Genomic DNA, 26,361 nt, shown 5'->3' on the forward strand with positions numbered 1-26,361 from the left:
AAGTTTTTTTTTTTTTTTTTTTCAAGTCCAGAAGTTGTCAAATAATTGGCTAAAATCTTCAAATCCAAGATATGACCATCTAATAACTGAATTTTTTGATAAGCCTTCTATCAAAAAAGGGGGGGAAAACAATTTGATAAGCCAAAATGTAGACATTTCGGTTCTGGTCCCCCTTTGAACAATAACATTATTAACATGCATTCTATTTACCAAGTGAATTAGAATGTTGACATACACATGACAAATTTGGTTAGCTCGCAATGCAGTGTGTGGTTGTTGGGCTTACAGCACTCGAAATGACCTCTCCACCTTGAACCTCAAACTTATCAATTAGATTTTGTCAAATGGTAAGAGTTGATTGTCTATGCATTGACCATGTGGGGAGGGGGTCTATGACCCACAGCTGGGGAGTTAATGTAGTGAATGCAACCCAATGGCCAAGATTTTTGAGGGAAGTGGATACGAAGTTTAGTCCTACATTGGTTGGGTGGGGTGGAGTTGCTGGGATTATGAGCCAAGAAAAAGTCTTTCCATCCTAAAGCTTGGGATTTTGGGTTCGAATGTTGTCAAATGATATTAGAGCGGGTTGTTCATATATGAACTATGTCTATGACCCAAAATTGAGGGAGTTGATGCTTTAGTATAGCTCCATAGTTAGAATTAGAGCATTTAGTCCTACATAGATCAGATGTGTGCAATTGCTAGCTTTTTTTACGATCGACCTCTTCAAAATTACTTTTAAATCATCATATAGCTTTTATTGATCTAAAAATAGCATATGATAGAGTCCCTAGACTAGTTAGGCATATACTGGAGAAAAGAAGGATTTTAAGAAAATAAATGGACATAATTAAAGATATGTGTGATAGTATGATGACTAGTATAAGAACTATGAGAGGTCAAGGAAGTGAATTCAAAACTACAATTGGGTTACTTCAAGGTTTGGCTTTAAGACCTTATTTGTTTGTGCTTATCATGGATGATTTAACCAGAGACATACAAGATGAGATTCCTTGGTGTATGATTTTTCTAATAATATTGTCGTGGTCAATAAAAAAATAGTAGGGATTAATGCCAAGTTGAAATTAGGGAGTTTGACTTAGAATCAAAAGGCATTAAGAGCAAGGACAGAATCTATAGCGTGTGACTATAGTTACATTAGAAAGGTTAACGAGGTAATGATATTGGTGAAAGGGAGATTCCATAAAGCAACTATTTAAGTATATAGGATTAATTATAAGTAAAGAATGTGATATAGAGGATAATGTTGTTTATATAATTAAAATATGATAAATGAAGTAGAGAAGTGAGTCTAGAGTTTCGTGTGATTGAAGTATTCCTTTAAAGCTTAAAAGCAAATTTATAAGACCATACAACCGGCTATGATTTATAATGTAAAATGTTGGACAATTAAGAAGTGTTAAATAGATAAATTAAGGGAAGTAGAGTAAAGAGTCCCTTTTTTTTTCCTTTTATGGTGGGAGAAAAAATGTTTTTAGACTCCGCATGTACTAGTGCTTTCTTATGTCTATCTTTCTCCCATTATATCAGCACTTTAATAAGGGGTAAAATTATCAAGTTATTAAATTTCAAGGTAATCATAAGTGGCAATAAGAGCGGATCAAGTTCTCGTACAAGAATCATTCTCGTACGGAGCTGATCCGCACAGATGAAATCTACCAAACAATTAACTCTGTGATAAATTTTCTCTGTGTTGATCATCTCATTCTCGTATGAGAACCTGATCCACACTTGGTAGCAAATGACATACCGATTATGACTTATTGGAATTAACCACACAAAATAGAGAGAGAGAGAGAGAGAGAGAGAGAGAGAGAGAGAGAGAGAGAGAGAGTAGGTCAATAGTTGCCACATCCATTAAAACCACAGAAGCAGTTGAGTTGAAACATACTCACCCAATAACCAAACAGAAGTAAAACGTGAAGATCAATTATTCAAACCTCAGACTTGGTCCTTGGGAAACAGTGGAAAATTGTTTGTTCCTTCTGTGGTGAATGAAAGAAGAAAAGTTGAAAGTTCAAGTAGCCTTCAACCAGGGTAGTCTTGCCAAGAATTTTCTTAGACGTTCCCTAATTACGGGTTCGCGCGTTTGAACCGACCCGTTGACAATTTTTATTTGAAAATATACGGGTTTGACTAGTGTAGATGAAGATGTCATAAGGCTAGTACTAGTGACCGTAGACCTGAGAATCCGACGGCTCTAATGGGTTTTTTAACCGAATATATACGATGAATCCCCACTTTTCACCCATACGTCAGTCAGTGTTGACAATGCAGTCTCCACTGGTAAGAAATTTTGTGCTGACTATCATTCAGGTGCCATGTGTCACTCTAAGGAATAGGACATTCAAATTCTTCCAAAACACCTCCCAAGGACCCGAGTCTGGAATCCGGATCAGCTCCCCACATGAGGACAAATTTTACACCCACCCATAGTTAGCAAATACGGATTCGGGAATTATTTGGGTGGAGAATTATTCGAAATAATTTGATTGATTAATTTAAGGATTCGGTCAAAGAAGCGGTCAAAAAAACTTATTGGTTTTTTTTTTTTATTTTTATTTTTTAAATACTGTTTAAGTGGATCGAATAATTCGGTTTAATCCGATTCGGTCTGAATTATTCAAGCTTTATATTCATTTTTAAAAAAATCGTGAATTTTACTGAATTTTATTTTTAATTCGGATTCGGTCAGAACTTTTGGTAAAATTCAGAAAAATTCGATTCGGCCGAATAATTCGCGAATTATTCGACCGAATTGATAACATTGCACCCACCATGAGAGTAGGATCCATAGTTAGTAAATATGCGCATTAAATATATATATTTCTATTGTATCTGAATGTTTAATTGTCGAATCTATTTCTTAATAAAATATTAGATATGAAAAAATATGTATTCATTAAAGAATGATGAATTAAATACGTTTTTTATTTATTTATTTAACAGTATTTTTTTTTTTAAATTAAAAAATAAACTAACCCAAAATATCTTCTGAGTCAAAAATTAACCTAGAGGGATGTAAGAATCCTCCTTATATGTTTATTTACTCTAATATTTACATTTATTTCAATCAATCATAAAGACGGTCTTTTAAGTTTTTTTTCTTTTTGCTTAAAATCTTACGTACATATATTAAGTATATAGCATATATTATACACATCCACCGTATTGTTGTCTTAAATATTATATTACGTCGGATTTTTGAAAAATATTATTGTCAACTGACCCAATCAATTGTCATGCATATCTTTTCCCATTTCGTCGTCATTCTCACACTTACTATGATTGGATCTATGCGATGATGAATATACAAATATGAACAAGTGTCAAAATCTTGTACGAAATTATGTGGCAGAGACAGCACATCAACTAATTTATTGCCACATCATGAGCGGTTCACATTTTTGCATAATCAAAATTCTCAACCGAACCACCTGCCCAATACTTGCACTTTTTAATTACAATTAAGGTTTACTCATGAGAGCTCTTTCTAGACCCGAATCCACAACTGGCCCATAAAAACACTCCTGACTAGAGCCATCCATCTGATAATGTTATTGGACCTCAAAAAACAATATAATAAGGAAAAGGGATAACATGACTATTTTTATCCAAAAAAGAAACAAGAAAAAAGAAAAAAAGGATAATATGACTCAGTATCAAGAAAAGGACTTGATTCACTTTGATTGTCTAATCAATTATCCTATAATATTTAATTATTTCTTCCTTAATTTTAAGTTTTTCTCACGTGCAGCCATTTTTGTGGGATGCTTGAATATGAAATTAAGTTTGTAAAATAAAAGTTATGTTAGTTTGAGTGTAAAAACATTATAAAGGCTATGTATGATTTCAAGTAAAATTTCAAGGGAACAAAGGAAGTGGAATTTTTAAACTTCACCATATGTAGTAAACACACATCTTACTTGTAATTTTTATTTTAGATATCATAGCAAAGGGATTTGGATACAAAGTAAAATGAAATTTAATAATATAGACATGGGATAATGATTACAACAACAACAATAACAACAAAGCCTTGTCCCAACTTAATGGGGTCGGCTACATGGATCCAAGCAAGGACTGGAAAAAAGAAAAATAAATGACAGAAAGCAAATCATAAAAAGAATAACGAACTAGACACAGGTAGATGGGGTCTGCTATCTAGATCTTGGACCTCCAATCCACTCTATTTGATGACATACTTGGAACAAGGCATAATATGTGCATGCCTTTCCTCACCACTTCTCCTATGGTCATTTTTTGTTTGCCCTTTACTCTTTTACATCTTTTTATTTGGATCATATCACTTCTCCTCACTGGTGCATCCAATGGCCTCCTTCGAACATAGTCATACTATATCAAACGACTTTCCCAAAGTTTATTATAGATGAGGCCAACCCCCAATTCTATTATAATGCTTTCATTCCTTGTCTTATCTTTCCTAATTTTCCCTCACATCCATCTTAACATTCTCATTTCCGTTACAGGCAGCTTATTAAATGCCGCTTCTTTACTGTTCAATATTCTGCACTATACATCATAGCGGGAGTACGACTATTTTATAGAATTTTCCCTTAAGTTTTTTTTAGGGACACATTGGTCGTACAAAACTTCATTGCATATTATTAGAAAAAATTATTCTTTAAGTATGAAAACTTTGCTTTCCTTCCTTTAAATCCCCCTTGCAACCAAATGGAGATAAAGAAAATTCTAGTGTAAAATTAAAATTTCTTGGAGCTAGCTGCTCAACCATTAGGGGGGCTCGGGTGCAAGGGGCATTGGGTCATTTCCAAAGGAGAGAGAGAGAGAGAGAGAGAGAAGTTAGGCACCCTAGTAATTTTGCCTAACCCTTTACCTAAAATTTATAAAGGGAGATTGCATATTTTCACCATTTTGCATTGACAAGTTTATGCACATTTTTATCAAAATAATTTCCTTCTCTATTTTTTATATTTTATTTTTTATTAATAGTTTTTTTCTTGAGAGTACCTTCATTATATTGGATGGATACAGTGGCATATGTTTTTATAGGACCAATGTCTATATGGTTCCAACAAGTATATAATAGGGGTTACAAAATTCAATTTTAGTTATAGGTGATGGTGCAATGGAAGCAGGAAGCTATTAATGATGCCGAATAAATTTTCCAGCAAACAAATATCGACAAACTTAATGAACAAATGGAATAGCAATAGGGATAAAGTTACCTAAAACTCGCTGATGGTGAATTCCTCTAAATGAATCCAATATTTGGTGATGATCCATGTCGATTACACCTTCTTCAATGGCCATAATCCAAGGTTGATGATGGAGAGACTCTACCTTCCTCCTCTTGCACAAAAAATACAATGATATGTTCTCTCTTGTCATGTACAATTAGAGTATTAGCCTTAGCTTTTAATACGAACCTAATGATTGGGATTACAATCTAACGATACTCATCATTCCAAGACTCCAAGTAGTGTGATCCTAAAGGATAATCATTAAGTTATCTTTAATCGCACAAAAGGACATTCTTATAATGATATATTGTCACACCTCGCTCACACAAAGCCGATCCAGTGACCGAGTTAACACCGGTTAACTCACAAACTTGCCAGGATTAACAATGTAGTGACTGCGATACAACATACATCTACTATTCTAAGATAAGACCTATATTTTCAGTGGAAGACTTGTTCATAATTATACATGTAATTATTTTCCAAATACTTAATACCCAAATTGAGTTATAAAAGTTACATACATTTGGGCCCGAAGGCATGATATATATAAAAAAATACAACAATTTAAACATTAAGTAACAAAAAGGGAGTACATCAAAAGAATAAAAAAGAATCACTCAGGAGTCACAGTTGCCATGTAGTACAATCCTTGCACATGCAATTGACACTGTGTTCGAACTCGACAGGGATCCACCAGTCCTCAGATGAAAACTCCACAGTAGGGCCCGATTTTTTATCACCAGGAGGGTAACCTGTAAAATCACCAAAAAAGAGTTGTGCAAGTGGGATGAACTCACTAGTCCAGTAAGTGGAAAGGAAGACCACACAAGGCAAACCACACAAACAATCACCAAACAAACGCGCCTATATGCAATTCATTTTAACCCTATTAGCCTAACAACATTATTAGGTCATAGGTTTTGTGCTACTCACAACCACAGTGCATGTGTGCCCCGGGTACGAGCCACAAACCCTATCTCACGATACGCCTATAGGGTTGTCGAAGAAGGCCCACCGTTGGTACCGAAATTTTAAATGCAAGTCAACTCTCGACAAATTTAAATGATAGAAAGTAAATTGGTGACTCCACCAGAAATAAAAGTAGTACGATCTGCCCTCTAAATATATCATCGGAGTTACTGACTGTCCTAGCGATCAGCCGTGTATAATTCTAACTGCTGTAGGAGTTCGACAACCTTAACCCGATGCTTCCCCCCAATGATCCCCCAATACATAAACCCCTGTTGTGAAGGGTCATAGCAAAAGGGTAAATCACATTCTAGCCACATGCCTCTACATGAGCATAGTACGATTACACGATGGCGCTGTATCCAATGCCACGTGCCACCATGCACTCGTTTTCAAGTCGACTACAGCATCTAATCTAGCATATACGTCATGTCCAAATGAAATTCCTCCATCACATACATTAAGACATAAAGGATATTCATCATAAAGCAAAGCATAACATATTATGTAAATGCACATACAATGCGTGATATGGCATATGTGATGTCTAGTCTACACACAAGTAATATGATGACATAACTATGCTAACACATGGTAAATGATGCATAACATGTTGAATTTAAATCAGAGTCTACTCCCCACTTACCTGTATATGTATAAGGTGCCTGTACCAGGTACGAAAAAGATCCGATATGTGGGTATGCATATATTGAGTGTAACCTATCATAAATATAATGGTTTATCATTTTACTATGTTAGGGTCAAAATCATTATGTTTGAATACTAAAATCAGTTTTAGAATTATAAATGGGGGTTACCCATCAAATTTAGACCGACTCTGAAAATTTCTAAAAAGATAGATAGGCTAGAGCCAAAGACCGGTGGATTATGTAGCCCGTCGATTTCAGCCCGCGAGTTACTCCAGAACCTGAAAACTGAGTTCTGAAAACTTAGATGGGCAAAAATCAGAAGACCGATGGGCTAAGTAGCCTGTCGGTTTCAGCCTGTCGATTACTCCAGACCCTGAAAGCTGAGTTATGAAAACTCAGGTAGGCTAAAATCAGAAGACCGATGGGCTACGGTTTCAACGTGTTGGTTACTCCAGAGTCTAAAAACTGAGATCTAGGAACTCAGGTGGGCTAAAACCAGAAGACAGGTGGGGTAAAAATACCCCCCCAGTCTTTGAATAAAATCTTTCCAACATCATTCTCGACTTTCCTTTGGCTTAGAGAACTTGTTTGGGGTTGATCCGGCAACTCAAATCACTTATCTAAGGTCCAATCATGTACCTTCAACCTAGATCTAAGATCAAATCAAAAGAAAATGAAAATTTTTACCTCTTCTTCAAGAACACTAATGAACCCTCAAATTTCACTTTTTTTGCTTAAGAACCTCCAAATACTCTAGATCTTCGCCCTCACTCCTTCCAAATATTTCAAAATCATTATACATGCATTCTATTAGACCTTAGATTTGATTATTCAAGTAGGATTAGCAAGATCTAAGTGAGTTTTTCCCAAAAATCAAAAAGAGGATTTAAGGATGGGGTTTTCCTAAGAATCTTTGGAATGTGTGCCATACATACTTCAAATCGAAGGCCGGCCTCAGTGAGCTGATCATAAATCAGGACTCGAAATACTAAGACTCAGCTCCGGTGAAGCTCTACAGTCAACTTCCCCTTCTTTTTTTTTTTTTTTTCTTCTTCTTCCTCTTTTCCTTTCTTCTTCTTTCTTTCTCTTCTTTACTCTCCCACCGACCATCTAACATTAATGAGGGAAAAAACAATTAATGTCATCCCTTTTATTCCTGGGCCCCTAAAATATTTCTAAATCTCAAGTGGGTTATATCTCAAGTGAGTTAAATCTCAAGTGGGTATATCTCAGGTGGGCTAAATCTCAGGTGAGATTTAATGGGAATAAATTCCCACATAATATTAGATCACGTTTGCACCTATGAATACAAGTACGTACCTGTATTTTTTGTACATGGTCTCGTGGTGCATGCAAGTGCAAGGCTTGGGTGCACGTATTAGACTTGGTACTCGTTCGGTCGTGTTAAGCCAACCCGACTTCAAAGTCACCCTTGCTACCATATTCCATATGGTACCCATGTCGGTTTTCTCCGGTTCAACCCTTATATGATCAAACCAAGTCAATGCAATTAATTATACCGGGTTTAAAAAGTAGGGTATCACACATATCCTAAAAACCCTAATGGGAGAAAACTTTCATTATATTTTCTCCTCCACACAACCAACATATACAATGGACCTTACATTCATGGAATTAAATCATCGCCATTGTATAAAATAACTGGAGTATTATGTCATGTGACTAGACCTAAAAAGGTTTGAAAACACTTTTCAAATATTATTGTTTAATATAATAATAAATTAAAATCATTTTGCAAATTTTTCACAAAAACAAGTATTGGCCCCAAATTCCAACAAGTCACAATTCAACAAATCACTCACTTGAATGTTCTCCCTAAAAGGATAGGGAAACTATATTGAACATCGCCCTCATTCACATTCATACCCTGAATGCTGCGTACCGATATGTTCTAGTCCTATTGATAAGCATCAATTATTGGCACACCACAAACACAATGCATAAATGCAACAATACGTGCCTCTCAGATGAGAGAAAAACAACTACCAAAGATTCTTATTGCCAAACACATCTGGAAAGGAGTAGAATTCTAAGATGCTATGATCCATAATAAGGCTTTGTTAGTTAAGTTATGTTAGAAGTTATTGACCCATCCATCTTCTTTATGGGTTTAGGTTCTCAAGGCTAAGTACTTTAGGACTAGTAATTTGTTATGTCCCTCTGATATAATATGTATAAAGAGAGATTCGATGGTTTGATATAGTATTACCAAGATATGGAAAGGCATGAGTATGGGTCAATTTAGTTTCAAGTGAACTTGAAATACAATCAAACACCATGCCCCTTCTGTGGAGTGGGTGGCATCAGTTTGGTTCTAAAATTGCATCCCTAGACATTCTTTTACTACATGGAGATATCTTAGTTTTTTTTTTTTTTTTTTTTTGGACTGCTCATGATTCTAGAAACCACCTTTTCTTCTAGTGTGATTTCTCATGTCAATTTTGGAGGGATATTCTTCAATTGTGGTACCCTTTTTGCCAAACTCATCGGGATTTCATGTTGGCAACTTCTTGGGTTACAAAGAAGTTTGGAGGTGCTACCTCCATTGGTGTCATTGCTGAGTTATCCTTTTGTGCCATAACCTCTAATATGTGGTGTGGAGGAGATCTCAGAATCTTTGGCAACAAGTCCTGAATGAAGGCAATGATAGTGAGGGATATTAAAGCCAATGTGGTTGGTCGTTGTCAGTTCATTACCATTTTGGGGAGAACAGATCAGGTTCACGTACGAGAATGTTCTCGTACGTGACTGGTCTGTGGATTTAGAATTCACTTTCTCTCTCTTCATTTAATAGATTCTAAATCCACATATTAGAAGCATACGAGAACATTCTCGTACATGAACATGATCGACTCTCTATTTTAGGGAGCGACACTACTCTCAACAGATTTCTATCTGACAAGTGGAAGGTGCAGATGTTGTCTATTTGATATTTTCTTTGTTGTATGTTGTACCTTTTGTTTTGATTACTTTGTTGATTTTTTTCTTCTTCTTTTGAGGAATTGGGTAGTCTCCTTGGAAACTCTAAGGGGTAGTCGAGTTGATAAGGGAGCTTTGTCTCAGGAAGTGTGTGGTTCTGAGTTCGGCTCCTTTTATCTTCTTGAGGCCACTCACAATGGGATGTTCAGTATTCTTCATTGCTTTCGGTGAAAGTTGAATGGTTTTCATTTAACTCCGATATGTATGACTTGGTTTATGTAGTTGTGGGGTTAGTATAAGCCCGTGGGACTAGCCTAGACAAAGACTTGGATACTTGTCGGTAGGAAAAAAAAAAGGTAGTCTCCTCTGTTCTCTTGTTATAATAGGTACTGTGTACATTCTATCTTTACCATGTTTATCAAAAAAAAACCCCAATGGTTATATATATCAAAGGTGAGTGAGATAATTTTATATGGTCCATGGAATTCTTCCTTCATAAGATTTTTTTTTCATGCATCACCTATTGTGACTACTTATTTATTAAACGAATTGATTTGTATGTTATCTATTGGTAAGCTTACTATACTCAAAATGTAGCCAAGGAAAATAAATAAAAATGAAAATTTGAATGTTTTTGTTGGATTTATTTAGTTATGGAAAGTTGTTTGGGATTTGTCTATTCATCCAAAATTTAAACTATCTTTGTGGAAGGTTTTACGTTTCTAAGTTTATGAATATAGATACTCTTTTTTGTTTTTGTAAAAAATAAAAAGAATTGGATTGGCATATTATGCCAGCTTCTGAGTTAAGTGAGGGCAACATGACTATTGGGTCTTCATGCTAAACATCTAAGTAGCGCATCTTCACTTCAGCCATTTAGTTATATATTTTCTATTTTTTATTTATTCCAGAATCACTTTGTTGTTTTACCAACTCAGTCCCAATCCAATCAAGACTCTTCCGTTAGTATTATTATTATTATATATTTTTTTCGACTGGCAGTGTTAATATTATTAACTCGATAAAGATGCACATATAAGTAGAGCTGTCAATTCCTAAACCGAATCGGTAAAACCGGCCGGACCAAACTGATAACAACACGGACCAAACCGAACCAATGCCTTATTGGTTCAGTTCGGTTTGGAGTATTGCAACCCCAAAACCAAACCGAATCGCACCGGAAACCGGATGAACCCGAAACCAAACCGAAACCGGCTCAAAACCCAGACTGAAACTGAAACCAAACTGGTAAAAAACCGAAACACTCCAAAATTCATTAAAAAAAAATCAAAATTTGCATAGTTTTGTATATATTTGTATGGAAAGTCGAATCCAAACTGGACCAAAAACCAAAACCAACCCGGTTACAAATCGATTTAAGAAACCGAAGACAAACCGAAACCAAACCGCACCGAAACCAAAACCAAACCGAAACTAGAATTTTCTTATTGGTTCGGTTTCAGTTTCAGCTAACCCACACCGAAACCGACTCAACCCGGACCAAAACTGAGCCGGACCGACCGATTGACACCCCTACATATAAGGAAGGTAAATAGAGCACTAGTAGTAATAGCTCATGTTTTTTAACTAGACATGCCAGGGATAAACACTACCATTTCTCGTAGAATCATTTTAGGTCTATTACATCTCCTTGAATAAATTTATTCAATTTACAAAGCTTTTCACACCATAGGTTGAACAACATGGCTGTCCGCAAAATTTAAAGACCAACTAAGCTATCACATGGCATATAAAATTATAGACATAACATGCATCAATCGGGAAGATCTTGCACCTCATATTTTTTTTTCTTTTGGTTCATTTTTAAGGAAAAAGATTGTTGTTGGACTATATGGCATAATAATCACTCCATCCCCAATGAAATGAAAAATCACACCCCTATTAAATGCGCTCATGTATACTTTTATTCCTCTCTCTCACACTCACACACTCACACACCCACACACAAATCTGGCTTTTCAAGTCGTCAACGTTCCCTTCCTCGGTTATCTGAATTATTGTCAATATATAGCATCAACATCCCATGGTATCTGAAGACTTGGTGACAAAATGCATTTTGCATTGTTGGAGTAGGGACCATATTTGACATAGAACGAACGTACATCAAAGACTTGGTGTTGCTTTCTTGCTTGCTTCTTGAGTAAAGATGAAGCAGCTAGGAAGCCAGTGGAGACGAAGCAGCTAGGAACCAAACAGGAGTCTAATTCGATTTAGTAAGCTTTGAAATAGCCAAAGTGTACTTTTATATTCTTAGCAACTTCTTTTGAAACACACAACTCTCTCTCTCTCTCTCTCTCTCTCTCTCTCTCTCTCTCTCTCTCTCTCTCTCTATATATATATATATATATATATAGACTGATTCAATCTGAGGGAGGCTGACAGGTGGCAAGTAAAATAGGTTAAGTCAAAGAGAGAGGAAAGGAGACTTGTTGAGTTTTGAAGGAACCTCAAAAGTGATGCAGCGCTTACGTCTTCTCCTCTTCTCACTCTAAGTGCAACCAATGCTTCCATGATCCATCATCAACTTTTTTTTAAAAAGCCTCACAAAAGTCACAAGACTCACAACCAATCAATAATAATCACTCAAATCCAAAGTAGGCGTTATCTTTGTCTGACTTTTAATGACTTAGCCATATCTAAACTGTTTCGTGATAGAAGGGCCAAGGCCATAGCTAATTCTATTATTTTGATGTAGATTGATTAAACAAGGATATCAACTTCAATATTTGATTATCCCAACCATGTGCCTTGACCTTTTTCTCTATTATACCTATTTGGAATGTTTAGCCCCAAAAAAAACCTTTTTTATTTTTATTTTTTAGTGGAATGGTTAGAAATTAGAATTCTCAAGGAAAACTTGAAAGATAAATTTAGAAATAAAGAAATGGGGGAAGGGATCTATAGGCCACCTGTGGATAAAATTTCACTGTTGTCATGGTAGCAGCCAAGGGAATGGAATCTCAGAGGTAGATTTGAAAATACCCACTTTAGGTGAATTTGTTCAACCTTATCTCTGAGATTCTATTCCCCTGATCGCTACCAGTGCAATCCAAGCAGCAGCCAAGTTTTGTTCACCACTTCTGTATTAGCATCTCTCATGCTTTTTTTTTTTCCTAAGCAAAGGCCCATAAGCCAACTACAGAGGGCGAAGGCTCAGACGACCAACAAAGGTATCACTCAACAATAAGAAGGGGAGTTCTAGTGGTCACTGCCTCAATAGACAACACCTAACCAACTAGGCTCAACAGCTGTTGGCAACTTCCATGCTAATTCAATGGGCACATAGGAGGAATTTTCTTAAAAAAATCCATGTAGTCAGAGAGGAGAGAGTGTGTAAGTGGGCATATGTTACCAATAGTGTGTGTATCATTTCCTTTCAGGCCCAATTTTTTTCTTAATTTGGTGCAATTTATATTCTATATGAAAATTGTCCTTAATATAAAATTTTTCAAAATTTTTTTTTTTGGCAGTATATATTAAAATAAACAGTAAAAAAATCTTATTTTACGAGAAAAATTATCTTTCCGCTGTTTTACATTTAAACAAATAGAGGGAAAAAAAAATATCACAATCTTTAGGAAGATGAAATTTTCCATGTGCTCATGTAATGAAACAATAATGAATGCACTTTCACTATAATTATTTGACTAGGGTTTGAAAAATCTGTGAGGTTATCATCTTTTTTATGTCATGTCTACCTTTATACATATGAAGATGAAATTATCATCCAGTTATTCTAGCAGAACTTAACATTATTATTCTAGTAAACAACACAGAAATATTTATAGGCCCAAGATATATTTATGGACAGATCTTACACCATTTGAACGTTGGAGTGACAACTCCTTTTTTTTTTTTTTTTTTTGACAACTCCTGTCCTCTATCGAATAAGATAATCTTTGAATTAACCACGGGTAAATCTAAAGCTCAATAAAACAATCAAAACACTTCAACACCTCTCTCTCTCTCTCTCTCTCTCTCTCTCTCTCTCTCTCTCTCTCTCGTTTGGGTGCATACTGTGTCTCTAAATAATTAATTTCTCGATACTTTAGCAGTAAAATAATAATAATAATAATCTGAAATTGATTTTCATTTTTCAATCGAATAAGGAAAATGGGCTTTGAAACATGTGTTTCTCACAGGCTCTGATTTCTGGTTTTTCCTTTGATTTAGGAAGGATTACATAGCCTTAAATCTTAAAGTTTTATGCACCCTTTATTTTCTAATCGAACTCTATACTTTAAAACCTCAACAATAAGAAGTTCAACCTTATCCCAACTTAATAGGGTTAACTATATGGATCAAACAAAATAAAGTAGGTAAATACTGATGTCTAAACAGAAAAGAGGTGAAGAGATGAAAAAAGAGGGATAAGAAACGAGATGAAAAATGAAAATGAAAAATACATAAGAGAGATGAAGAACGCAAGATAATAAATAAAAGATGAAAGTAATAGGAAAAAGGGTAGCTGGGCAGAAGCACAGCTAGATGGGGTCAACCACATTGATCCTTACTCTCCAATAGGCTATATACGAGGTCATACTTGATAAAAAAACCTAAACTATGCATTTCATTCCTCACAACTTCTCCTATAATCATTTTAAGTCTGTCTCTAACTCTTTTAACTCCATTCCAAAACATATAACTCCTTACTGGGGCATCCTGTAACGACCCAAACCCAAGATAAGAGTAAGAGTACAACCTTAATGAGCATTGATCTCATGATCGGTTTTATAATTTGCATTTGACTAAAAGTTGGCTGATTTTTTTTCTTTTTAATATATAAGTAGCCTTCTTTTCTGATTACGCGGAAATCTATCATTCATCAAAACACCAATAAAATACAACTTCATATGTGTATATATACATGTATATTTTTTAATAAAATATAATCTTGTTTTAAAAGACATACAATGAATAAATAATAAATCTAGAATATTACTTAGGAATAATAACCATTATACCCCTAGGGTGAATTCCTATTTAACCACTAAAAGTTATGCCTAAGGGATTCTCAAATTTGGGGTTTCACATGTCCCTAGGCCTCTATCGACTGACCATACCATCTCAAACGACTTTCTCGGAACTTATCATTGATCAATGCAACTCTCAAATTATCTTTAATAGATCCATTATGTACTTTGTTGTCTCTTGTTTTTCCGCATATCCATCTTAACATCCTCATCTTTGCTACATATTGTGAGGACAAAAATCGAAAACATAAGATTTCCTCTGTTTCCTTCTGCCTCTCAAAGAGATAATGACACTTATCTTGGGGTTGCAATCCCTCTCTATTATCTCGGCAGAGCCGGTTTCTTCTATACCTTTCTACACTTCTCATTTTCCCAAGGTTGCTAGGGTTTTATCATAAGTTCTTATGTACGACATGAAAGGAGATGGAGAAAACATGATGTTTGGAGTCGTCACCTAGGATAATAAAGCCCAGAACCCTAATGGTGAGCCTAATTCAGATCAAAAGATTGAGCTCGAGTGAAGGAATTTAATTCCAATGAAGGTATCAAATCCCCAAGTATGACTTCATATTTAGTCTATTCCAGAGATGCTAGTCTCTATTAGATTATGAGAGTGGGAAGGTGTTAGGCACCCACCTTTTCCCGTAAATTTTGATCTTTTTACCAGATGCTTGATTTCAAACTTTCTCCCCCGAGAATTTGTGTAACCCTATACCAACATGCTTGATATTTGTATTTGAATGATATCATAGTGAGAGAAGATGTGTATGCGATAATGATAGAGCAAAATAAAAATTATTTCTAATTTATAAAAAAAAAAAAAAAAAAAGGGGTATCATAACAATCATATATGGCTATATCACATGTAAATGCGGACAATGTAATAGCTGTACGGAAGCTATATCACATGCAATAACAAGAAATTAATCCTAAAAGTGATGCATGGAACATAAGTAATATTCATATCCTCCCCATTTGCAATAATGAGAGAAAACCCTAATATAATCACATGGAATAATAAAAAAAGACATCTATATCCCCCATATGCAATAATAGGAAATTGTTCCTGATTTACACGCATTGAATGATAAAATTCATATTTATATCCCTCACATATAACAATAGAGGTTATCCCTAATTTATGAAAATTTGGGCAGCATAATTGTTGTAAAATGTTATTTTACATGTTGATGTGGACAACGGAACAACTGTGCAGAATTATATCATATGTTGATGCGGACAACGTATCAGTTGTAATTGATCACCGCAGGGTTGGCCTTGGATGAAATATCCCAGCCCATCCTCAAGATGGCCTCTTGAACTGAGTTAAGGGAACCTAAGGTTGAGTTGGGATTTTAATTTCACCTGAAAAGAGTTGGGATTTTAAAAAAAGGCCAGTCTAGCCTGGCCCGGTTGCACCCAATAATAGATAGTGCATGGACGACTTAACAAATAACAAAAAAATGGGAGAGATCTCCGGTGTCTTTTAGTTATCCTTCCACTGTTACTTTAAACCGATTGGACGATATTGGCATTTTCAAGTGTGATTATAGATGAATTGGATCCAAATTTTGTTTTCAATCCTTGAAAATAAATGAATTCGATGGATTTTCAGGGAATAAATGATTTGATTCCTTTGTTTCTCATTGATTTGCAGGGCTGAAAATAAGATTTGAAAGATGTGAGAAGGATTCTATTGTTTCTCATATGATTTATTGAAAAAAAAAAGAAAAAGTTTAGGTATGCCATTAGTATACCGTAAGTTAGCACCCATTGTGTCTACTACTCTCTCTCTCCTCCTTTTTAAATGACCCCATATCCTTTCTTAATGATATCCCATTATGTGTTTCCATTGGTATTGTCCGACAACTTATCGTACACCGGTGGCATACCTGAGAAAGGGCCACTCCAGTAGCAACTCCTCCAGCACAAGCCTTCCACAAGAAACTTTGGAAGGGCCAATCTGGATCTGAGTTCCAGATGTTGATGCTGATACAACCTCTTTTAGATCCTAGAGAGTATATAGAAGATGGTATACCTTCTTGATGCTAAAAATAACAGACTTGAGGCTCCTCACTTCAAGAAGTCTGCTAGCTAGAGAGAATAGGGGCAAGGTGACTTTCAAAATTTCTTCAAGACAATATTATCATAGGATATGTTCATACTTTCATTTCTCCAAGCACAAGATGCATTGCAACCAATAGTAACGTGAAGGAAATCAGTCGATTTCCTTTGGCATCTGATTTCCTTTGGCTTAGGCATTGTCAAGAATGAAACTCAGTGCTTGAGTGCACAAAATAAGGAAGGCTGGGGATAAGGGGTCTCCTTGTCTGATTCCTCTAGAGGGAATGATCTCATTGCAGATGCTGCAATTGAATAACAATTTATAAGATGTTGAGGTAATACAGTTCATCATAGGCCTTTTTCATATCGAGCTTAAGAGTGACCATCCTTCTCTTCCCTTTCTTCCTTTTCTTAATGTAGTGGAATATCTCGTGGAATATCGACATTTTCTTAGCTCATTTTCCTTTGATTGCGGAGCCATTGACACTGGCAGATGTTGGATGCTTTCTAATTCAGCCTTGAGATTCTAAATATTTTTCTAAATACAGAAAACTTGGTCACTTCTGATCATCTGTTTCTTCATTGTCTCTTGGCCAGATAGCTTTGGTCAGCAACTGGTTTCCTTCCTTCAGTCTTTTAGCAATGTCTCTATTCAACATTGGATATCAAGTATTATTAGCATGAAATCAAGACACAAATGCTATTTTTAGTGATATTACTTCAAATGCTACTAGTCTATTAAGACAACTGAATACATTTGCAGATGTTCTATGAAACAGTTCCTTGATGTTGGCGAAGTAATTCTTGAATCCTTGCCTTGTCCATTATGGGGGATCGATCCTGAACTCCCTGCGTCATTCCTTTTTCTAGTATAACGAAATAGGGGACTTCACTAAGTCCATTCTTATGAAATCTTGAAAAAGACCATTTACCCTTACTTCAACAAAGGAAGCCCTCTTCTTCTTCTTCTATAGAAGAGACATTTTTTCCTTGGTCCCAATTCACTACTAAACAAGTCCAAACCAATTGAATACTTATCTGTGGAGAGACATCCGCAAACCATTTATTTTCATTGGTCTGAGGTCTCCTCCCCCGCTAACTTCTTTCCTGTTTCGCGGAACATGTTGGCTCTTCTTACTCCTTTGTTGCCGAGGCCCTTTCCCTTCGTGAAGCCCTTGTGATTGCTCTATCTAAACCATCAGCAGCTTATCATGTAAGGGGATTACTTGGGAGTCCTTCAATCCTTATTTGCTTCAACTTCTAATTCTTCTTGGAGGACAGCTCACATTCTCCAGGATTGTAGAGTGTTGGGGGAGCACCTATCTGGAAATCCTTTTTATATTAAGGCTTTGATTGGTTAAAAAAAAAAAATCCATGTAAAACAAAAAATTTCAAGCTAATCCCACCTTTTTGTACTCATTGTAGCTGAAGTTTTTCCGGTTATGGATCTATACGCAATGGGATATAGAGCTGATCTGGGTTGGGGACTGCATCAGGGCAGGTCCAGAAGAACGCTTATGCGGTCAGTTGTCACTATTAACCTCTCAAATCATTCCACCAAAAGGATAAAAAAGATGGGAGTAATCCAACAAAGACATATTGAGGATTAATCCAGAAAAACTTCCCCTTAAAGTGAAATCCACTATTATGGAGCACAAGAACCCTGCTGATTATCTTGAGTCGGACTCAAGAGATTTATCTTGATTCAATGTTGATGACACTAACATGGAATTGGAAAAGGAATTTTTTCTACCATATTGGCCCCAAAACCTTTGGAACATTTAAATGAACTAGTCTGGCATGGATCATGCAAGATGCATCAGATTGAGTGCAAGCCGAGGTCACTGTTGATATTGATAACCCTCACTGGACAAGTCCAAGACAAGTTATATTTATCTAAAAAGAGGTTAAGTGATACTAAAATATGAAGCATAATTTAAATGTATCACTAACATATCATGAGCACATATAAAGGTTGTCCATACTCTACACTGTAACTGTAAATTTGTTCTGATTTTATACATGTGAATCACAAAGTACTTGCAAGAGGTTTTCTATACCCTGTGCTAGTACAGCAGTTTAGGCTTGCAACTTTCAGGTTCCAAGATAGGGGCCATTGGTGGATACAGGTGGGCCATATGAATATCTCCACTCCCCGCAAGCTAAGCATCTCTCTGACTTAACACTGTTCTCTAGGGTACAGAATTTGCATGACCAGATCTTGGACATGTTTCTCGCATCTTTTTGCTTTGGGGTGTCACAGGCTTCACAAGTAAGAGTAAGTGGCTACAATAGGACAAACATGGTATAAGATTCTGAAGTATAAAAATATATTTAGAGGAAAATCCACAAGGAAAGGAAAGAAAAGATGTGAAGTTAATTCTCCATGGTTATTTGCCAAGATAAAAAACAACAGACTCAACCTTATCCCAACTTAATGGGGTTGGCTACATGGATCTTTTAGAAAAAAAAAGGGAAAGAAGAGATGCAAAGATGAGAGTAAGAGGGAAGAGGAGACCCAGCCCAACAAGTCAGGAGAATCTCAGTTAAATGGGGTTGGCTACATGGATCCTTGCCCTCGAATAGGCTCTATCCAAGCTCATACTTGGGACAAGACCAAGACTATAGATGTCATTCCTCACCATTTCACCTATATTTTAGGTTTGCCCCTAGTTCTTTTTAACTCCTTCAATTTGAATTTGATCGCTCCTTACTGGGGCATCCTCAGGCCTTCTTTGAACATGGTCAAACCACCCCAAACAACTTTCAAGGTCAGACAGGACTTAGAGAGAGAGAGAGAGAGAGAGAGAGAGAGAGAGAGAGAGAGAGAGAGAGAGAGAGAGAGAGGGATCTTAAACTGAAAAATGGTTGTCAGTAGGCGAGATTTTGATCAGCACAAGCAGCAAGTCTTCTGAAGTCTTTTGACCAAAATATGCAAATATATCAATTTTTAAGAACAGTATGTCCCAGTTATGTTCAGTAAGTATGATTAGCACATTGTCCACATCATTCATTTGACAGAAAAAATTTTTGATCAACAACTGCCTAAAAGTCCCAAGAATGACCTTTATCCACCCATATGGTAAATCAGATTAATTTGAAAATTCAAAAAAAGGAGAATTATCGTGTACTTAATCTGTTTTAGATGGTGATTTGAGTGATCCAAACAGTCACCCATTAGATGTGAAAATTGAAAAATATCACACAAAGTGGAATGGTTAGTTCATGATCCACACAAAACGTCCCAACATCATTTCTAATGGTTAAGAAAATAGTATTTATGCATATAGTGGCAGTGTCCAATGAATAAGAATAGAATATCACCTGATTAAGCAGAGTGCATGCAGTGCACTCCCAAAGTGATCCATCGTGTCTACTGTCCAACCTTCCACGATTATGCGTGGATCCAGAAGCTGAAGTTCGGATAGGAATATCACGCACGGTATCTTCTTTAGGTGTCTCAGAAGACCCTATAGATGATCCAATCCTCCCTGGCATAACAGTGCTACTTTCTTCAAGAGTTTCAGACCCGCACCACAAGTCATCGTGCAATCTCCTTTCCGCTGCCATGGCAGCAGCTTGTATTGGACTAAGTGCAACCATAATCTCACTATCACCACCCAAACGCTTTGGTCCTGATGGAAATAGAGCTCCTCGACGTGCTCTGTTTTCTGCTGCAGCAAGTGCTGCCTGGCGGATAGATGACAAAGGAGGTTGATGTGAAATACCACCCAAACGTCTTCCAGGAAGATCAAATCCCTGACCGGTGCCAGTTATTCCTTTGGCCAGAAGATCCTCACATTCCTACAGAAGAGCAGAGGTTAAAAAAGAATGAAATCAGTGAAGCAAATGCATGATACAATAATTAAAGTTGGGAGAAAAGATACATAGAACAGATGGTTTTCTCATGGGTATCAGTTTATAAATCAGGAAGGAAAAAAAAAAAAAAAAACTCTGCCTGAACAAATTCAACCCGTGTAAAGGAAAACCAAACACAACAGCACAGAGTTTTCCCCTGATGAGACAAACAAATATCATTTCCAATATTTGGGAAAATGTTTATAAATAAATAAATAATAGATTACTAAATATGCTTGCAGACCAATAAAAGTAGGATCTCCTGAAGCTGGTCATGAATCTAAGTAGCAGAGAACTTTCCACGTAATTATATCCAGTAAGCAGCTCATATTGTTTCACCTCTAGTTTATCAGTAATTATAGTCTCAGTGAAAACTATATGAATAGTTTTTATGGATGGTATTCCCCAAATTAGCTTGAAGGTAGCTGTTCTATAACCATCTGTTGTAGAAAAGTTGGAGGATTATTGAACTCAAACATTGGCTAGTTCTGGCATTCAACCTCCCAATGCCAAAATTGACACCAGGGTCAAACAAGCTAACTTTTACTGACCTAATAAAAGATTAGCCTGTTCAGGCACATCGAGTTCTCATTGGCCCAAGTGAAGCACAGAAGAATTTGGATAGATCTCTACAACTTCTGTGAAAATCCCAATCTCTCAAATTCACTATAGTATAAAGGATAAAGAGAGTCAACAATCTACTATCTTGGTTTCTAACTTTACATAAGCGTTCCAAGGAAACATAAACGGGAGAGATGAGGAGCAAAACCATTCTGATTTCATCTAGTAGCTTGTAGAAATCAGCATTATGGGGACCATGCTCGTTATGGCAGAGCTCATGCAACATGGTATCAAGGATCTGAGTATAAGGGAAAAAATCCCACTCTCTGTTCGGCCTCCGCAATCTGAGCTTAACTTCCGCACCTCCTCCAATGTTCAATCCTAAACGAGAAGGATTGGCAGGGCTGCATTTTCAAATTTTCCAATTAGAAAAATAAATTTATATAATTAAATATTTACTATAGAAAATGAAAGAGAGATCAATACCAGAACTCTGAAAGGATCTTCACTCTCCATTTTTGTTTGCGCATGATTGGTTGCACTTGTTTTGCTACATTCTCAAGAATCCTCTTTGCTTCATCCTCCCCCACCTTTTTGAGAGGTTTGACTTCCCATACCTTGTTAAGATCATTGAGATCCATGTGACGTTGACAGAAATCCTGACCAGAAATAGAGGCAAAGAACCAGTGTTTTTTTTCAGTTTGAGATAGTTGAACGCAGCTCAAGCATTTGGTCTTAATTTGGATAAAATAGAAGATTTGCCACAAATCAAAGTAGTAGGCCATGGCATGCTCATTTTGTGATTATAAGCTTGAATTTTGACAAAATCTTGCTCAATATCAACACAACAGGTTCTTATTGAGTAGCATCACTTCTTTAGAGGACAATTAAAGATCTAATTTCCATCTAGGAGTGAATCAATTAACATGAATTCTTTTAAACAGAAGAGAATAAGTTCAGCTTCAATACCTCTGAGAAAAAAATGGCCTTTTCACCCAAATGGTCCACTTAGAGAGAGAGGGGAGGGGAGGGAGGGGAGGAGGGGAGGGGAGGGGGGAAGGAAAGGGGAAAGGTAAGGGTGTTAATCGGTTCGGTTTCGGTTTAAACGGTGCGGATCAGTTCGGTTCACATTTATTTGACTAAAACCATAACCGCACCATTTACTAAATGGTTCCACTTTCTGAAACTGTGACCGTTTAGTAAACGGTTTTGGTTTATTCCATGCAGTTTGTAAAACGGTTCACAATCGGTTTGTTATAACTTGCAACCATCTCTAAACTGAAGATCATAAGCTTATCCAAAAATAATTGGCAACCACAAATAAGAGATTCTATATTAAAGATGGTATGTCTTAATTTGATAATCTAGTGCTATTTCTTTGCATGGTCATTCTCAAACATTTAGAACTAATATCATACAACATCCAAATCCAGCCTTCTACAGCATAAAATATTAAAATGACAGGTGGTTCAGCCAAAACACCCCATCTATGATAACATAATAACATAGTAACATATATAAATTACAAGTTCATGATCTAAAGCCTAAACTTGAACTGAATTGCAATAAATCATTCCAAAGCAGGATGGGCACTTAATTTAATTGTTAATTGTTATACGGATTACTGCCCCTTCTTTATTTAATTGTTATACGGATTAATCAGATCAGTTTAAACGGTTTAACCGGTTCAGTTTAAACGGTTTCAATTCGGTTTGAAACCAACGGGTTCCACGGTTAAAACCGACCCAACCCGTTTAGATAATCGGCCTGAAACTTGAAACCATAACCTCACCATTTACTAAACGGTTTTGTGGTTTCGGTGTAAACGGATCGGTTCGGTTTCAGTAAACGGTTTCGGTTACAAATTCACATCATTAGGGAAAGGTTAAGATCCATAATTTTAATTGGATTCCTTGAATATGAGGGAAAAAAAAAATATCTATCACTCCAAAAAAACAAATGACTAGGAAATTTTGGAAGTCCAAAATTAAAGGTCCAATTAATAACCAAACTCAAAAAACAAAACATGAATTGAACATCTCATTGAGGCTAAAAGATGATGCACAAGACCTGTCCAAGTTTGACAACTCCAGAATACTTTTTTATTTAGTAAAAATGAATTCAGAAACTTAAAAAACATATTCTAAATAGTCAGCAGGTGTCCTAGAACATCTTAAACCAACCTAAACAGTTTGAGAACCAAAGAAGTTTTAAAAAAAGAAGGGACTATGGGTACTGGGTAGATACTTATAAGGTGAATTATGCTTCTACAGATGATTAATTTAGCATGCTCTAAATTTGTATATGAAATGTCTATCAGAACATAAAATAAGGGATTTTTCACATCTGTTTCATCTAACAATGTCTTGAAACATTCATTCAGAAATAATAAGAAATTAAAAGTCCTTTAGTTAGAAAATCAATTCCACCTTAAAGACTTCTACTCAGCAAGAGATACCCAATTACTACACACACACAGACACACTAAACCAAGTACTATAGGCGCAGAAACTGAGGAAACAAATACGAACGAATAAAAAAATTAGGATAAAGAACTTGGAGAAACACTCGAGCTTGCAGAACCCTGTACAGATGATGAATTATTGGGTCTACCAGAAATAAAACTAATCATAATATCAGAAACAGAAAAACCATCTGACAATAACTACTTACAGGGATTCAAATTCTAAACAACTGCAAACAATCATACAGAAAAAGACAGAGAGAAAGAGAGAGAATACCTTGTCGTTGGAAGCAATGACAAAGAAAGGGAACGGAACGTAAAGATTGCAGATTGAGCTTCGATCGTCACTGGATTATAGACGAAGGGGTTGCTGGAATTTAATCCACCGCACTTTGAAGACGACTGCCAGTAATTAGTGGCTCAAGAGATTCAACTTTTTATTTTTATTTTTAGAGGAAATTACATTTCAAGTATTACACAATCCTCTCCTGCAAAGTTTGAAATTACACCCCATTCTCTTGAAGTTCTAAATTCTATCAGACCTTTTAAGTGTTACAAATTTGTTTTAAACCCCAAAATACCATTGATCCAATGGAGAAGACTTATTTGCCCTCAACCCTTATTTTTATCAGCTTTCTTGAGAAACCATTAACCGATTGGGATTTAGGGTTTTTAACTTGAGATTTATGGATTGAAATCGGAGAGACTGGAATTAGGGTTTTGGCAATCGATTCCGCGTAACCATTGTTGAAGTCTTGAAGATCGATCACTCCCCTCTCTGAAATCGCGTTTGGGTTCCAGATTTGCACCTCTCTGTTCTGCAATTGGGTTGAAGTCTTGAAGATCGATTACTCCCCGTTGAAGGTGGATCAATGCATGGCTCGATTGCAGGAGATGGTGATAGAACGACGTTGCTTCTGCCAATTTTATAATCAGTTCTATTTGATATGAATCGAACTGTTGTGACTGCACGAACTCAGGCTTACAAAGTAAAGAAGCTCTCTTTGTTGCCTTCTTGCAAAAGAGAGAGCAGCTTCTTTGGATTTGGGTTTCTTCCCCTGAGAAAGGAGCGTCTTGTTTACAATTTGACAGAATTAGAATGGGTTGAAATCGTCTGCAATTCCGATCTCGTACAATTCCGTGCAATACCACCTTCAGGCGGTGACACGTGTGTTGATACCAATACAATGGTCCAGATCTAGTACAACTAATAAAACATTAAATCAGTGAAGAGACATTTAAATCAGATCTAGACCATTGTATTGGTATCAATACACGTGTCACTGCCTGAAGGTGGTATTGCACGGAATTGTACGAGATCAGAATTGCAGACAATTTTTTTCCAATTAGAATCGATGAGTAAAATATGTAAATGAAAGCAAAAGAAATGGATTCTTGGCGCCCGCGCCCCAGATGATTAAGTGATTGAAGTTAATTCACATTGAAATAATCTGTAAAGCCCATGAAATTGCTATTAGTAAACTTTTAATGCATATTATAATGTGAAGGATACACCCACGGATAGTCCATGAATTTCTCAGTAAATAAATTCTGTTCTTCAAGACAAGGAGACTTTATAAGGTAAAAACCCACCAACGTTCTGATCATTCTGTAATGTATTGTACCAATTTCTTGGCAACCCAGATCAGTAAGAACTAATTGTAGTCTCTTGAAATTGATTATGATTTTCCCCTTTCTAAAAGATTTCTTCCAAGTTGGGTAATTGGTTAATGGCTTTGCCTGAAATGATTTCATATATGGCAGACAGCATTGCCAGTCTGGATAATCTTTTACCCAGATTATCTATGCTTCTCAATGACTTTGATTTATCTGAACAAAGGAATGGCGTCGAATGTCACTGCCCGGAATGTCAGTAGGAGAGACAGTTGGGGGTGGAGATTACAAGATAGCACTCCATTTACCTACAAGTGGGTTAGTCGTAACAGAGTCAGATTGAACTCTTAAGTTTCAGAAAATGAACTTAAATGAACCCAAGAAACAAAAGAAAGAGCAAGAAACAGACGAAATCAAGTAACAGGAAATCACCTTTAGACCTGCAGCTCCACCACCATAACCATCGTACTGCACGGCGTTCATGAGCCTATGTTGAATCGACCAAATCCAATTTTATCGAATTGTTTTTCAAATTCTCCAATTCTTTCAGTTTATTCAATGATCTAGTTATCTGAAATTCCATTTGCGGAGAAACATATACATAACCACAGGAAGACTTAGCTTCAATGGAAACTAAATCAAGTCAATAACTAAATGAAGAAATATCAATCTTCGGAAACTGCATTTCAATTTTCATAGATCTCATTAAATCTGAAATATTATGAATCTGGACATGGAACTGGAATCGAAACAATAGAAGGTGGAGAGGATGGCGATAGAGCCCTCCAACTCATTTGGACATCTTCTCAGATATTGGGTGGATTCCAGATGCAATGATATAGCACTTTGTAGTACTATTACTGGGTATTGGTTAGTGGTGGCATTCATCATCATAGGGAGGTTTTGGATCCAATTGATGGGGTTCTTCATGATGATGGGGTTTATGTTTGCACTAGCCATTCCATACAATCATTGGCATCACTATAACCACATTAGGT

The 26,361-nt window shown here is 36.2% G+C and overlaps 1 protein-coding gene across 1 annotated transcript; it reads right to left on the reverse strand.

The window, feature by feature from the left end:
• Positions 1-18,778: 18,778 nt before the first annotated feature.
• On the reverse strand, positions 18,779-24,825 carry LOC122071603 (DNA-dependent metalloprotease WSS1-like). Its single transcript, XM_042635990.1, has 5 exons — positions 24,027-24,825; positions 21,772-21,944; positions 21,494-21,689; positions 20,191-20,670; positions 18,779-19,152 (listed from the first exon to the last, which is right to left on the reverse strand). Exons 2-5 carry the CDS (start codon positions 21,924-21,926, stop codon positions 18,961-18,963), a joined length of 1,023 nt encoding a protein of 340 aa, XP_042491924.1. The 5' UTR covers positions 21,927-21,944; positions 24,027-24,825; the 3' UTR covers positions 18,779-18,960.
• Positions 24,826-26,361: the final 1,536 nt, after the last annotated feature.

Source organism: Macadamia integrifolia, unplaced genomic scaffold (assembly GCF_013358625.1).
Source record: "Macadamia integrifolia cultivar HAES 741 unplaced genomic scaffold, SCU_Mint_v3 scaffold_30A, whole genome shotgun sequence".
NCBI lineage: Eukaryota > Viridiplantae > Streptophyta > Magnoliopsida > Proteales > Proteaceae > Macadamia > Macadamia integrifolia.

Bases quoted from the DNA above. Each gene is read 5' to 3' on its own strand.
- LOC122071603 (XM_042635990.1), bottom strand. From the start codon at position 21,926: ATGGATCTCAATGATCTTAACAAGGTATGGGAAGTCAAACCTCTCAAA. The intron at 20,671-21,493 runs GTTTTGCTCCTC...GCTCTTCTGTAG, and splicing joins TACTAGATGAAATCAGAATG to GAATGTGAGGATCTTCTGGC. The intron at 19,153-20,190 runs GTGATATTCTAT...GTCCTATTGTAG, and splicing joins CATGCACTCTGCTTAATCAG to CCACTTACTCTTACTTGTGA.